The sequence below is a fragment of the Denticeps clupeoides genome, chromosome 11 (genome assembly GCF_900700375.1).
Source record: "Denticeps clupeoides chromosome 11, fDenClu1.1, whole genome shotgun sequence".
Lineage (NCBI taxonomy): Eukaryota > Metazoa > Chordata > Actinopteri > Clupeiformes > Denticipitidae > Denticeps > Denticeps clupeoides.
The window spans coordinates 19,129,297-19,145,229 of record NC_041717.1 but is presented as its reverse complement, the minus strand read 5'-3'; the positions used below and the strand labels follow the sequence as shown (position 1 = coordinate 19,145,229).

The window sequence follows — 15,933 nt, the reverse complement described above, 5'->3', positions numbered from 1 at the left end:
CTTTAATATTGAACAGAAACACCAACTTTATATTTGTTTCCAAATATAAAGTATGAAATGGTGCCAGGACAGTACGCAAGGTGACAGTACAGAGAGAGTAGGTGTGCTCCATCTGTCCACCTGTGGGCGTGGCCTGTAGAAGGCTTTTATTGGTGATGGTAATGAGGGAGAGTAGGTGTGCTCCATCCGTCCACCTGTGGGCGTGGTCTGTAGAAGGATTTTATTGGTGACGGTAATGAGGGAGAGTAGGTGTGCTCCATCCGTCCACCTGTGGGCGTGGCCTGTAGAAGGATTTTATTGGTGATGGTAATTAGAGAGTAGGTGTGCTCCACCTGTCCACCTGTGGGCGTGGTCTGTAGAAGGATTTTATTGGTGACGGTAATGAGGGAGAGTAGGTGTGCTCCATCCGTCCACCTGTGGGCGTGGTCTGTAGAAGGATTTTATTGGTGACGGTAATGAGGGAGAGTAGGTGTGCTCCATCCGTCCACCTGTGGGCGTGGCCTGTAGAAGGCTTTTATTGGTGACGGTAATGAGGGAGAGTAGGTGTGGTCCATCCGTCCACCTGTGGGCGTGGCCTGTAGAAGGCTTTTATTGGTGACGGTAATGAGGGAGAGTAGGTGTGGTCCATCTGTCCACCTGTGGGCGTGGTCTGTAGAAGGATTTTATTGGTGACGGTAATGAGGGAGAGTAGGTGTGCTCCATCCGTCCACCTGTGGGCGTGGCCTGTAGAAGGCTTTTATTGGTGACGGTAATGAGGGAGAGTAGGTGTGGTCCATCCGTCCACCTGTGGGCGTGGTCTGTAGAAGGATTTTATTGGTGACGGTCATGAGGGAGAGTAGGTGTGCTCCATCTGTCCACCTGTGGGCGTGGCCTGTAGAAGGCTTTTATTGGTGACGGTCATGAGGGAGAGTAGGTGTGCTCCATCTGTCCACCTGTGGGCATGGCCTGTAGAAGGCTTTTATTGGTGACGGTCATGAGGGAGAGTAGGTGTGCTCCATATGTCCACCTGTGGGCGTGGTCTGTAGAAGGCTTTTATTGGTGACGGTAATGAAGGAGAGTAGGTGTGGTCCATCCGTCCACCTTTAAATGCTAATGAGGAGAGAGGCGGGCTGTGAAGGAGAGCGGCCTATAGAAGTGAGAGGGCATTTGCGGAAATGACGTCATCAACACCATTCACCAACCACAATGTTTGGTACATACAGGAAGTGGTGTCGAAACAAAATTAACCTCTCATTTGACTGAACAAAAAAAAATGCTAATTTATGCTCATTTTTATATCCAATCACAGTGAAATTTTCATGTCATGGGACCTTTCAAATATTAATTGACACTGAATCACCAGAATTTCCACTTGTTATAAAAAATTTATGGGGACAAAGTGGCAACAATTTCATGTTGATGTGCTCCAATACTGATTAATGATTTACTACAGGGCCGCACGGTAGCGCAGTGATTAACTATCTTTGAATCCCAGAGTCTGTGCGCTCTCACAGTGCTAGAGAGGGTCTACTCCCGTCATCCAAGGGCATGCACACTAGGTGGACTGGTGACTCTGAACTTCAGGTACTGTGACAGTACGGTGACGTATGAAAAAAAAGTTCATAAGATGAAAATAAGTCACAGGATGCAAAATTGGTTGATTTTCTTTTAACCTTCTCTTTTTGCGAACGTGTTTGATTTTGAAATAACTACAGGTTTATAAGGGGTTTTCATATTTGCTTCTTAAATATAAGTCTGTAAATTTCCCTCTGGGATGAATAAAGCATCTATCTATCTATGATTGAATGATTAAGAAAAATTTTCATTTCATTTCCTATTCAAATCACATTTCATGTTATTTCATGTGTGGATTTTCTGGTCAATCTGGCCAAACCGGCTCTGGCCAAACTTACTATCCATTTGGCTGGGGGTCATGACCTGGAATCATATCAGCCAGGGCTACCAGGAAAGCATTCACTGCTCCTGCAATAAAAGCTAACCTACGCTCCGATTTCACAACACCGGTTGTATTGGTGAGCGGCATGCATAATATCACACGTCTCTCAGCCATGTTTAAACGCATCAAAACAACACAATATTACAGCCAACGTTATTTATCTAACGCCAGAGCAGTTATCCTGTAAAGTGGTTATCGTGGGAAAATCTGAGCTCACGACAACTACAGTGTAAAAACTTGTCAGCCTTAACCCGGCTTTCAGGTCAGCATATGGAGCGCTTCGCTGAATCAGTGGTTCGTTTTCTGTTAAAAGGGTACTGACACACGGACACTGGAGTAATGGGATGTAATGGGTCGCTTTGAATGCTTTTGCATTGCTGATGCACCAGCAGTGTCATCCAATAGAGGCACAGACTGCATGTCACCAATGAAATGTGACACCTTTGAACACACCTTTTTTTTTTTTTTTACAGTCTAGTCTAGTTTGTATGACCGGAAAGAACAATGCAGGTGATCCACCAGCTCATGTCCAGTGCCAACGTGACAAGAATGACATGGGAAGATTAGGTGAGGGATATCTTCTTTTAATGATTTTTGTGCACTTTTGTAGGACATCTTGCACGGACTGTGTGATTAAGTAAGCAAGTAATGTAGTAAATATTTTTTGGCAACGGTCAAATAAGGAGGGAAAAACAGTTCCCTCGATGATTTCACAATGTCTACATGTTGCATTAAAACAAAAACCAATAACCATACATTTAGAAGAAACCAGATGTTACATTAATATGTGTGATTTTTAATTCGTTAAACTTATGCCAAATATTATTAACCAATCGCAGGGAGGCATCAGGTAATTACTTTGTGGGTCTACAATGTTAGACAAAGAAATATGAAGTAAAAACCATTTTAGTATTTACTGTCATGAATTAAATGCACCAAAAAATCATGGATTCCACCTTATGCACAGAAAGAAAGTCTATGGGTGGAGTTTATCCACAACATTGTGAAAAAAGGTGTAAAAGTAACAAGATTCGATTTTGCATGGGTTTAGCATGATTTTACACACACAAATACATATATAGTGTGCAGCCTACTTTTATTTAGCGTCTAGCTTCTGTTTCTCTAGTGTGTGTTCCTTGCGTTTTTATGGAATTATGCGTTCCTGGCAAGGACAAGCTCTGATAAACATTGTCTGGTAGTTGGCAGCCGTGCTGGTTCCAGCTACAGTTAGAAAGGTATAAGAACTGTGGGTTTGCCAAGTGTGGAATGTCAGAGGAATACGGACAGGCGAACGTAACATCTGTAAAAATGACTTTATTCCTCTGCAATAAAACCTGCATACTAAGAAGGATCACCCAGTCTCATCTTTGACCTCGGATTTCGAACCTCGGATCCCAAGAATCTATCAAAGTGTATATGACAATGTTTGAATTCTTTCAATTTATTTCCAGGAGACATGGCGCATACATTGACCAAAAATCCACGATCCCTGATCCTGGTCGGTGTTCTTGGCGTGGGCTCTTTGGTTCTATTGTACATGTGTTATAAAAACTCTTTCACCTCACATAGTTCAGATATCATGGGACCTGCGACTGGAGTCAGCAATGCAGAAAAGCCCATCCTCTTATTGTGGATGTGGCCACATGGAATATACTTTGACTTTAAAGACTGTGGTAAATACTACAGTATCGACAGCTGTGTTCTGACTGATGATCACTCCTTGTACAATATAGCAGATGGAGTCATTTTTTTCCATAAGAACATTGGTTGGAACCTGGAGAACATGCCGCAGAATCCACGTCCTCCATTCCAGAAATGGATCTGGTACAATGTTGAGTCGCCCACCAATACAGCGAGAAAAAGCGGCCTGGAGCACTTGTTCAATCTGACCCTGACCTACAGGCGAGGGTCAGGCATTACTGTGCGAAATGAACTAAGCATCGTCAGGAATGGGGAAGAGTTCGTCCTGCCAAAAAAAGATAAACTTGTCTGCTGGATTGCGAGCAATGCCGTCGCTGGAACCGGCACAACAACGCGAATGAACTACTACTTTGAATTAGTCAAACACGTCAAGGTCAACGTCTACGGTCAAGCAGTAACAGCATCCAGGCTACGTTACGAAGATTATTACGCCACTATCGCCAGCTGCAAGTTCTACCTCGCCTTCGAGAACTCCCTGCACAAAGACTACATCACCGAAAAGGTCAACGGCCCGCTGGCAGCAGGGACCGTACCGGTGGTGCTGGGCCCGCCCAGAGAGAATTACGAAGAGTTCATGCCCGCCGACTCTTTTATTCACGTCAACGACTTCCCTGATCCCAAAGCACTAGCAGAATTCCTCTTACGGCTGGACAAGGACGATGAGAGGTACCTGAGTTACTTCACCTGGAGGAGATACTTCAAGGCTACGCCACATCTCCTGGGACTGCAGAACGAATTCACCCATCCCATCTGCCTGGCCTGCGATCACATAGCTTCAGACAGCAGCTATAATGTGGTCCACGACCTTTTTGAGTGGTATCATGGTGACTTGGTGGGGCATCAGTGGCAACGGTGAAATTGAGAAAGCCTTCTTGACTGGTGTTGTTCTAATTGTGATGTGGCTAATTTGCATAGAAATACTAAATTTTTATGACATTTAAATATATATATATATTTGTACACTTAATCTTCTGTTGGGAAATGCCATTGGACCAAAAATTGTGGTATTCTCTCTGGGCAAAACTGAAACACAACAACCAATGAAAATGTATCCTGGAATTTATGATATTCTGCTTCTTGTGATGAGAGCAATAATGCTCCGAGCATCATTTCAAGCTCAGAGTAAGTCATCTTTTGTTTTAAGGTTATAACAAATTCACAATTTGTTTGACACAAATGACAATGTGACCGCTGTTAGAGAATGCAACACAGATAATTATCATCAGTTTTTCAACGCTGAGTGTCTGTATCCTAAACCTTTACAGCCTGCAGCCTAAAAGCATGCGGTAGTAAGTAGAACCGCCTAAACGGTACATCTGGAAAGTATTCATAGTGCATCGGTTTTTCCACATTTCGTTATGTAACAGCCTTATTCCAAAATGGATTAAATGCATTTGTCTTCAGAATTCTACACACAACACCCCATAATGACAATGTGAAAAAAAAGTTTACTTGAGTTTACTTTAGGCAAGTTTATTTAAAATAAAATAAAGAGAAATCACATGTACGTAAGTATTCACAGCCTTTGCTAAATACTTTGTCGATCCGCCTTTGGCCTGTAATTACTGCCTCAAGCCTTTTGAATATGATGCCACAAGCTTGACACACCTATCCTTGGCCAGTTTGGCTCATTCCTCTTTGCAGCACCTCTCAAGCTCCATCAGGCTAGATGGGAAGCGTCGATGCACAGCCATTTTAAGGCTGGGCTGGGCCACTCAAGGACATTCGCATAGTTGTCCTGAAGCCACTCCTTTGATATCTTGGCTGGGTGGTTAGGGTCGGTGTCCTTCTGAAAGATGAACCGTTGCCCCAGTCCCAAGTTCAAGAGCCCTCTGGAGCAGGTTTTCATCCAGGATGTCACTGTACATTGCTGGAGTCATCTTTCCCTCTAGCCTGACTAGTCTCCCAGTCCCTGCAGCTGAGAAACATCCCCACAGCATGATGCTGCCACAACCATGCTTCACTGTAGGGGTGCTATTGGTCTGGTGATGAGCGGTGCCTGGATTCCTCCAAACGTTACGCCTGGCATTCATACCAAAGGCCAGAGAATTTTGTTTCTCATGGTCTGAGAGTCCTTCAGGTTGCTTTTTGCAAACTTCAGGCTGGCTGCCATGTGTCTTTTACTAAGGGGTGGCTTCTGTCTGGACACTCTACCATACAGGCCAGATTGGTGGATTGCTGCAGAGATGGTTGTCTTACTAGAAGGTTCTCCTCTGTCCACAGAAGACCTCTGGAGCTCTGATAAAGTGACCATTTATTATTTATTTCCTTTCAACCAATGAGTTTAAAGCCATGGAGCAGTTAATTGCCGAAGGTCTCCACAATCGGACACTTCGACCTTCCATCTCTCCAGCTGCAGCCAGTTTCTTTTTTGTTTCTTAGAAGGAAGGGGGGGCTTTGGCCCTGTATTGATTACAGAGACCTCAACAAAAATACCACCAAGAATATTGCACCCCTATTTCTCATCAACACCGCCCTCACTATTTACACTGAATTAGATCCCAGATCTGCATACAATCGTGTTAGCATCTGAGAGGGTGAACAATGGAAGACGTTCATCACTCCCACGGGCCATGACGAGAGTCTGCTCGTCCCGTTTGGCCTCTGCAAAGCACCCGCCATCTTTCAACAATTTGTCAATGATGAAGTAAAAGTGAAGTGATTGTCACTTCAGGTCTTCTTCCTTAATTGGTAGGACACCACTGCCCGACGTCCTCTGAGACATGCTTGATTCTGTGAGTGGCTGGAGCAGTATCTAATAACCAGCTCACAAGGTAAAACACACGATGCTGATCTTATCTCCTTACTCGAGTTGTCAGTTCCACCTAAAATACTGCTCAGCAGGCTCCGAAACCCGTACTGTACCTGTATGAGGTGTAGATCAGTGAGGCGTACAGCCAGGAAATCTGTTTCAGAAATAAAGAAAGTTTTAAGTCTGTATATGGTGATGATCTCGGGTCCCACTGAAAAATCGGAACTATTAGAAATGGTATCATGTGAAAACGCTGTTTTCACTGGAAATTTCACATGGGAACTGTACATTGGATTGATGAATGGACAAACTACAGTTTAAAAGTTCTGGGCCACCAAAAACACACTTGTTAAGGGTAAAATAGGATGTGGAGAAATAGTAGCAAACAATGCCTTTCTGACCCAAAACATTTTTCACTGTAAAACTGACCTAATAACTTTGCTCATGTGCACGTAGATTAATGGTGAATATGGGCATTTCAATGTAAAATAAATTGTTTTGCAGCCTTGCTGAACAGTATTTCAGGTGGAACAGGCAATTCGAATAATAAGGAGCTGACTTGAACGTTGTTGTGTACTCTAAACTCTATCACACCCATTTATGCGGGACGTGAGTATGAGCTTCTCGGTTTGCCCGCTTACTGCTGCTGCTGCTGGGCTTCCAGATAAAGCACAGTTCATTGATAATAAAGTCAGTCCGAGCTCATTATGTCACAATTACTTTTTCCTGGGTTGTGCAAAACCGCAGGAAGAAAAATCCAATCTGAATGTGCGCACTAAAGTGTCTATTGGTTTACATTGTGGTGATTTTGGAGGATGGGTGTTGATACTAAAGTGCACAATTAAACCCCGATGGAAGGGCGACAAGAAAAGGTCAAAGCCCCAGTATGGATTCACATTTTCCAGGGTATCCAGCGCTGCTGCAACAAAAGCTAAACTACGCTCCAGTTTCACAACACATGGTGTAATGGCGAGCATCATATGACATGCCTCTCTCTCTCTCTCTCGATCTCACACTCTCAGCCATGTTTAAACACACCAAACAACTGAGCAGTTATCCAGTAAAGTGGTTAACTAGTCAGCAACACGCCTTAACCCGCCTATCACGTCAGCACATGGAGCGCTTCGGTGAATCAGTGGATCATTTTCTGTTAAAAGGGTACTAACACACGGACACTGGAGTAATGGGACGTGGGTGTTACTGATGCACCGGCAGTGCCATCCAATAGAGGTACAGACAGCATGTCACAATGAAATGTGACACTTGTGAACACACCTTTTTTTTTTTTTACAGTCTAGTTTGAATGACAGGAAGGAAGGATGCGGATGATCCAGCACCTCATGTCCAGTGCTACCGCGACAGGAACGAAATGTGATTAGGTGAGGAATATCTGCTTTTAATGATGTGAATTTGTTTAGGAACATACCCCATTGTCAGAACAGGCATTCAGTGAAGGAATGCCTTGTTATACTTGAAGTTGCCTTGTGGAACTTGTTCTTCTGGTTACAAGGAAAGGGCAGGAAAGGGCGATGACAATAGGTGAGAATGGACTTTGTGATTAAGTCAGTAACTAGCTTACAAAGTATTTTATGGCAATGGTGATATACGGAGAGTAAAAATAGATTTGTATTTATTCAGTAATTTTCTGTGTTATGTGCATCTTCTTTTGATGTTACTACCTTATAATCTTCTATTCTTGGAACTGAACTTAGTACTGTTGTACTAAGTATGATGGTGTAAAAATGAAATTCTAAAATTTGTTAAAGCCAGTCACATGAAGGCCTTATTTTGCGGGTCTACAATTTCTAAAGTAGAAAATGAAAGATTAAGTAGATGTGAATGTATGAAATTCTGTTTTGAACATCCAAAGAGAATATGGAGTCTCGGTGCTAAGACAGGAATGTTAACTATTTTTTGTAAACATTTTCATCACAAAACCTCTGATAAGCTCTTGTAATACTTAACTTTCAGTAATATTGTACAAAATTGACCTCTGAGCCATATGTGAACCATAATGAATTTTAGTGGTAGGCATCCATCCAGGTGGCGCCACAAACACAAAATGTTTCTTAAAACTAGTAGGTATTAATGTGTCTTAATATGAAAAGAACAAGACCAAATGAATTAACTTCCGTAGTAGTAGTAATAGTAGTAGTAGTAGTAATAATAATAATAATGATATGTAACTTTCCTATGAGGCTGTAAGGCAGGATATTTTGTAACCTGCTTGTAGTATCTTGGCGTGTGTTCTCTTTCTTATAGGACACGGCCACATTATTCACAGCAGATTGCGGAGTTGCCCATATGTAACCTTTATTGCTCACATACATAACTAGAAGAGGCTGAAACCCCACTTTGATCCCACCCCACTATGACATGCTTCTAGTCTAATACACAACACTACTGTCATGTCAGGTTTGGTACCTATTTTACAGATTGGTACACTTGATCCCTTTTTATTTTTTTTTTAAATAAATAAAACATTTTTTATCTTATTTATTTTATAACTGGCATATCTTATAGCTATGCACAGTCCAAAAAAATTGAGGGTACTCGTACACTACGCACGTAATAGAAAAAATAAGGAATTTTGATTTATGCCAGACAAGTTGCATTTCTGGGATTACGTAACTAACAAACCTTGGCTATGATGATGTTCCAACTCATTGGGGCAGTGGTCGCCTAGTGGTTAAGGAAGTGGTTGCTGTAATCAGAAGGTTGCTGGTTTGAATCCCGATCTGCCAAGGTACCACCGAGGTGCCACTGAGTAAAGTACCGTCCCCACACACTGCTCCCCTGGCGCCTGTCATGGCTGCCCACCGCTCACTCACGGTGATGGGTAAAATGCAGAGGACAATTTTCACTGTGTGCTGTGTATCACATGTGACAATCACTTCACTTCACTTTCACTTACTTTTGATGAGTTGACTAGAACATTCTCCTGACTATTTCTGCTTACAATTACAAGTAAACCCTAAACCAGTGTTCATCATTTTACCTCCTTCATTTTGATTCTTTTGAAATCAATTAAATCAAAGCACTTGATTTAATTTAAAAATCAAGGATTTAACCTTATGCACAGAAAAGAAAGTCTATGGTTTAAGTTCATTTGCAAAAGTAGGAAAAGATTGTAAGTGTATATGACAATGTTTGAATTCTGTCAATTTATTTCCAGGAGACATGGCGCATACATTGACCAACAATCGACGATCCCTGATCCTGGTCGGTGTTCTTGGCGTGGGCTCTTTGGTTCTATTGTACATGTGTTATAAAAACTCCTTCACCTCACATAGTTCAGATATCATGGGACCTGCGACTGGAGTGAGCAATGCAGAAAAGCCCATCCTGTTATTGTGGATGTGGCCACATGGAATATACTTTGACTGTGGTAAATACTACAGTATCGACAGCTGTGTTCTGACTGATGATCACTCCTTGTACAATATAGCAGATGGAGTCATTTTTTTCCATAAGAACATTGGTTGGAACCTGGAGAACATGCCGCCGAATCCACGTCCTCCATTCCAGAAATGGATCTGGTACAATGTTGAGTCGCCCACCAATACAGCGAGAAAAAGCGGCCTGGAGCACTTGTTCAATCTGACCCTGACCTACAGGCGAGGGTCAGGCATTACTGTGCGAAATGAACTAAGCATCGTCAGGAATGGGGAAGAGTTCGTCCTGCCGAAAAAAGATAAACTTGTCTGCTGGATTGCGAGCAATGCCATCGCTGGAACCGGCACAACAACGCGAATGAACTACTACTTTGAATTAGTCAAACACGTCAAGGTCAACGTCTACGGTCAAGCAGTAACAGCATCCAGGCTACGTTACGAAGATTATTACGCCACTATCGCCAGCTGCAAGTTCTACCTCGCCTTCGAGAACTCCCTGCACAAAGACTACATCACCGAAAAGGTCAACGGCCCGCTGGCAGCGGGGACCGTACCGGTGGTGCTGGGCCCGCCCAGAGAGAATTACGAAGAGTTCATGCCCGCCGACTCTTTTATTCACGTCAACGACTTCCCTGATCCCAAAGCACTAGCAGAATTCCTCTTACGGCTGGACAAGGACGATGAGAGGTACCTGAGTTACTTCACCTGGAGGAGATACTTCAAGGCTACGCCACATCTCCTGGGACTGCGGAGTCAATACCCCCATCCCATCTGCCTGGCCTGCGATCACATAGCTTCAGACAGCAGCTATAATGTGGTCCACGACCTTTTTGAGTGGTATCACGGTGACGTGGTGGGGCATCAGTGGCGACGATGAAACAATCTTCACCACCAGTCTTCCTCTTGACCTTTTATGTGTTATGCACTGTAAACAAAAAACCCTGGCATCAGTAGACAGTAAAGGCTTGTTTTTCAAATTACGTGTAAAGACATTAGATTTACAAATATTGTCCTTCACGCCCTCGCAGAAGCTTACTGCGATTCTACTGTTGCACAGACGCACACGGCAAACTTGCCAACGTTAAATCAACACCGTACAGTACAGCGTTTATATGGTCCCAATATGGATCTGACTTAACCGGGCAGGTGTCGGGCGTGGTCACGTGACGGCGGCGTGACACGCCCCCTTCTCGCACGTTGCGAGGGGGCGGGGCTTACGCGGGCCAGAAGCGTGCCTCCGTCGCGTCGGAAGTGCAGCCGGAGAAAAGGGATTAAACAAGCCCACACACGTGTGTTCGTATACAGGTAGTAGTTTATATATATATATATATTTTATAAATATATTAATATTAATAATATATTAAATGTTATTTAATATATTATTGCACCGACTGCCAGGTATCAATCCGTCGTTTTTGTGCTGCGGAAGTGTGTTGAAGAACGCGCAGAGTGTAATAATTACGCTTATATATAACGATGTGACTCAAACAAAAATAATTTTTTATTACATTCTGAAGGCATTAATAATATAATGCAACATGTATACGGTCACAGTCAACCCTTTTTTCATGATACGTAAAAACTACTTGGTACTTCCGTGAGTGTTTATTCGAGGTTAAACCTAAACCCAACGCCATAACAGTAGAATCTTTTTCTCTTTGAGAAACTTCTTTAAACATGTGCGACAACACGGATTCTGCCATGACAGCGCTGTCACGGAAATGACACTCGGGCCGCTCCTGCGGCGACGCGCACGTGGGAGAGGTGCGCGCGCACGAGAGGGAGACCAAAAAAAATTCTAATCAAGATCAGACATGACACGCAAGGGTGCAAACAGTAATAAAAAGACTACAAATATGTACAGTACAGGCCAAAAGTTTGTGCACACCTTCTCATGCCATGTGTTTTCTTTATTTTCATGACCATTTACGTTGGTAGATTCTCACTGAAGGCATCAAAACTATGAATGAACACATGTGGAGTTCTGTACTTAACAAAAAAAGGTGAAATAACTGAAAACACGTTTTATACTCTAGTTTCTTTGCTCTGAATACTGCTTTGCACACTCTTGGTATTCTCTCAATGAGCTTCAAGAGGTCGTCACCTGAAATGCTTCTCCAACAGTCTTGAAGGAGTTCCCAGAGGTGTTTAGCACTTGTTGGTCCAGCTCACCCCAAACCATCTGGATTGGGTTCAGGTCCGGTGACTGTGGAGGCCAGGTCTCCACTTTTTGTTAAGTACATAACTCCACATGTGTTCATTCATAGTTTTGATGCCTTCAGTGAGAATCTACCAACGTAAATGGTCATGAAAATACAGAAAACACATTGACACAAGAAGGTGTGTCCAAACTTTTGGCCTGTACTGTATATTACGCATCTATATAATATGTATTTATAATTTTTTATTATTCTGTAAGGTGACCTCGGGTTTTAGAAAGGCTGAAAATAAAATAAAATGAAATAACATGTATTATTATTATTATTAATAATAATTTAACACATACAATATGACATTATATGTTATGCTCAGCTCATTATATGGTATTATCTTAACATTTCCAGGTTTTGCATATTTTAATAGTTTTCACATTTGACACTGTTTTAAAGTATAGATTCAAAGTAAAGTGTCAAGTGTATATTTCAGATTCAAAGAGTTTATTTGTCACATAACGTGCAGTGAAATGAAACCCTGAGTGCACCAATAGACTGTAAATTGCACTACTTTAAAATAAACACTTAAGAAACTAAAAATTATGATGAACATATTACATATAAATATAAAATTTAAATAAACATCAAACAGATCTGATTTCTGTCTAAAAGAGACGTAAGATGTCAATGTGTTCAAATACATAAAATGTGGCTAAAATAATGAGCAAATGTACTGTATAGCATTCATCACTGGACAAATCTGCATTTTTGGAATGTTATTAACATCATGCTACAAGCAGATCAAGCCATAACACAGTGAAAAGAGGTGTGGTCACATTTCAGTCTAATCATTACATTCACCGGATAATATCTGTGCACAATTTAAAAAAAGTAATTGTTTGATTTTATGAAATGAAAAATAAATTGTCATTTATATCTCTAGATAATTATTATTTGTTTAGTTTTCTTTTGCAGTACTTCTGAATGCTGAATATTTCAAAGCATTTTGCATATCAGCATCAATATGAAAATTTGCAATTGGAAAATTGATATTAGAACAAGGCAATCGGTTGTAAGTTATTGCATCAGTGGTACAAAAGCTTCATTGAGCAATGATGCTTTAATGTGGTGATAAAATATGCAATAATATAAATATTCTTTATTTCTTTACAGGATAATGTTGCCTACCAAATCTACTAGGTGTTTCCTGACATTACTAGGGCTGTCATTAATTGTAATATTTTACAAAATCATCTCACTGAGCTGTTTAGTATCCAGGACGTTGCACAAGTCAGACAAGCCCCTTGTTCTGCTGTGGTCCTGGCCACTGGGAGTACATTTCGACTTGGAAGACTGCAGACGGATCTTCAACATTCACAGCTGTGTCCTGACGGATAATCGGTCTTTATATAATGTAGCAGACGGAGTCATTTTCTTTCAGAGGAACTTTGGTCTCTTCCTGGAACGCATTCCTCTCAAACGTCCACCATACCAGAAATGGATCTGGTTCAACGTCGAATCTCCAACCAACACAGCGCGGGAGAGAGGTCTGGGAAACGTGTTCAATTTGACCCTGTCCTACAGGAGATATGCAAGCATCACTGCACGCAATGAACTACGCATTGTCAGGAATGAGGACGAGTTTGTCCTGCCAAAAAAAGACAAACTTGTTTGCTGGATTGTGAGCAACAATGACACTCGGACTGGGACCTCCACCCGGATGCAGTACTACTTTAAACTAGTTAAGCATATTAAGATCCACATTTATGGTTTAGCTGTGACAGGATACAGATTGCCATACAGCAAGTACTACTCCACTATCGCCAGCTGCAAGTTCTACCTCGCCTTCGAGAACTCCCTGCACAAAGACTACATCACCGAAAAGGTCAACGGCCCGCTGGCAGCGGGGACCGTACCGGTGGTGCTGGGCCCGCCCAGAGAGAATTACGAAGAGTTCATGCCCGCCGACTCTTTTATTCACATCAACGACTTCCCTGATCCCAAAGCACTAGCAGAATTCCTCTTACGGCTGGACAAGGACGATGAGAGGTACCTGAGTTACTTCACCTGGAGGAGATACTTCAAGGCTACGCCTCATCTTCTGGGTATGCAGAACGAATTCACCCATCCCATCTGCCTGGCCTGCGATCACATGGCTTCAGACAGCAGCTATAATGTGGTCCACGACCTTTACCGGTGGTTTCACGGCAATGTTACTGGTCATGAATGAGGTCCAAGGCTGACCAGTTCAGTCTTGTCACGATGGCTGGACATGGCGAGGACGGAGGACGCATATGCACGATGTCACGAGACATGGCTTATCACTTGGCGAACAGGACAGGGGAAACAGCACCAGAACAACATCATGAAGCTGTCTGAATGTCTGCTGGTCCTGATCCTGACAAGTCTAGGAAAAAGGGGCGTGTTATTTAGAACCCACCCCACCTCAGAACTGCCTTAGAATTGCTTTCTTGCACACATCCCAGTATTGTGCCTATTGTTGGATCTGATTACTGTACCACATCGTTCCAGAATTTGTGCTCCCCCATGTTCTGTGTCGCTGGCTGTGTTTTTGTGTCCTGCCCCTTTAAGGTTGACTTCGTGGGGAGAGTTGAAGCCTACCAGCTCCACCTACCATCTGCCTATTGGTCACCTCCACCTATATAAAGAGACTTCGGATGGTGTCTGGGAGGTCCCCAGGGTCTGCTAGGCCCTTACACTTTTGGGAGGTCCCCAGGGTCCACAGACATCTGCAAGGAGCTCCGTTGGGGATCTCATTTGTGTGTCTTGTTGCTTTGTGTGATAGACGCTTTGTTGTTAACCTGTGTTAGACTTTTAGCTTTATGTGCCCTTTTTGTTAACTTTTGTGCGTGTTTGAGTTATCCCCGCTGGACCATACCTTCCTTTAGGCTGTTTTGACTTGTGTGTTGTTCTAAAGTTCTAGGCCACAAGACATGTAGGGACCAAGACAACCACAGAATCACAGTTTTAATGCCCACTCATTACCATCGTGTCTCTGAGCAAGACACCTTAGTGTCTCCAGGGGCACTGTCCCTATTACTACTGGTGCTAGTAGCCTAGTGGGTAACACACTCGCCTATGAACCTTACTACCATTGTGTACTCAGGGTCGATGGCTTTACTTTGGGACAGGGACTTGGAAACAGGGACAGGAAATGCACCACTCACACAGGAATCACGCCACACATGTGTCTCTGAGCAAGACACTTAACCCTAAATTGCTCCGGGGGGACTGTCCCTGTAACTACTGATTGTAATTAGCTCTGTATAAGGGCGTCTGATAAATTCCCTAAATGTAAATGTACTTACTCGCGGTCGATGGCTTTGCAGCTGACTGAGAATTAATGGAAAAATCTCCTGCAGCATAGGTGTGCCACAGAAGCTCTGGTCCATTGTAAAGCACAACTTCTTAAATCAACTACTTGTGAATTCATGGAAATGATCCTATCACTGAGCAGTAAATTAATTTTAAACAACATTTTCTCTATGGACTTGGAACAGCCATAAAATAAAAAAACTGCATTTAGAATTGTAGAATTTTTTTATTTTTGGAAGGAAAATTGGACATAAATGTGTGTGGAAGGATATTGTGGCCACACTATTAAATATGTTAATATGACTGCGCACTCATGCAGGCAAACAGAAACATCATGTACTTCCATCTTTTTCCAGACCATTTGTTTGAATATTTCACTCTTTATATTATACATTCGGCATATTGTCTATGCTATTGTTTTTTATCTTGTATTGTCCACATTGCTTGTGGGACTAATAAAAGATCATCTTATCTTATTTTATATGACTGGAAAACTCCATTCCTCATGCAAAAAAAGAATAAATAAGGATATAAGTCGATGCAGATGGAACTAACGAAGCTAGGCTCTATTTACTGGGTTAGTGCTGAGTCCACAGATGATTCTCTGTGTGTGTGTGTGTGTGGTTGGCAGGAAAGGCATTTTCCTACCAGATATTTGCA

At 42.5% G+C, this 15,933-nt stretch overlaps 3 protein-coding genes across 4 annotated transcripts; all 3 read left to right on the top strand.

Moving 5' to 3' along the window:
* Positions 1-2,424: 2,424 nt before the first annotated feature.
* On the top strand, positions 2,425-4,493 carry LOC114799683 (alpha-(1,3)-fucosyltransferase 9-like). The gene is made up of 2 exons (XM_028996480.1): positions 2,425-2,503; positions 3,388-4,493. The coding sequence occupies exons 1-2, from the start codon at positions 2,425-2,427 to the stop codon at positions 4,491-4,493; spliced, it is 1,185 nt and encodes a 394-aa protein (XP_028852313.1).
* Positions 4,494-7,682: 3,189 nt separating this feature from the next.
* LOC114799922 (alpha-(1,3)-fucosyltransferase 9-like) lies at positions 7,683-10,687 on the top strand. 2 transcript variants are annotated; one of them, XM_028996896.1, is made up of 2 exons: positions 7,683-7,768; positions 9,565-10,687. In XM_028996896.1, the coding sequence occupies exon 2, from the start codon at positions 9,570-9,572 to the stop codon at positions 10,659-10,661; it is 1,092 nt and encodes a 363-aa protein (XP_028852729.1). In that variant the 5' UTR covers positions 7,683-7,768; positions 9,565-9,569; the 3' UTR covers positions 10,662-10,687. The 2 variants fall into 2 exon arrangements, with proteins under 2 accessions (XP_028852729.1, XP_028852728.1); XM_028996895.1 differs by lacking the exon at positions 7,683-7,768 and adding an exon at positions 7,904-7,928.
* A 313-nt stretch (positions 10,688-11,000) lies between these two features.
* On the top strand, positions 11,001-14,623 carry LOC114799924 (alpha-(1,3)-fucosyltransferase 9-like). Its single transcript, XM_028996899.1, has 2 exons — positions 11,001-11,089; positions 13,111-14,623. The coding sequence occupies exon 2, from the start codon at positions 13,115-13,117 to the stop codon at positions 14,165-14,167; it is 1,053 nt and encodes a 350-aa protein (XP_028852732.1). The 5' UTR covers positions 11,001-11,089; positions 13,111-13,114; the 3' UTR covers positions 14,168-14,623.
* The last annotated feature ends 1,310 nt before the right edge of the window (positions 14,624-15,933 follow it).

Coding starts and splice junctions, on each gene's coding strand:
- LOC114799683 (XM_028996480.1), top strand. CDS start 2,425: ATGACCGGAAAGAACAATGCAGGTGATCCACCAGCTCATGTCCAGTGC. Junction 2,504..3,387: donor GAATGACATGGGAAGATTAG/GTGAGGGATATC, acceptor ATTTATTTCCAG/GAGACATGGCGCATACATTG.
- LOC114799924 (XM_028996899.1), top strand. CDS start 13,115: ATGTTGCCTACCAAATCTACTAGGTGTTTCCTGACATTACTAGGGCTG.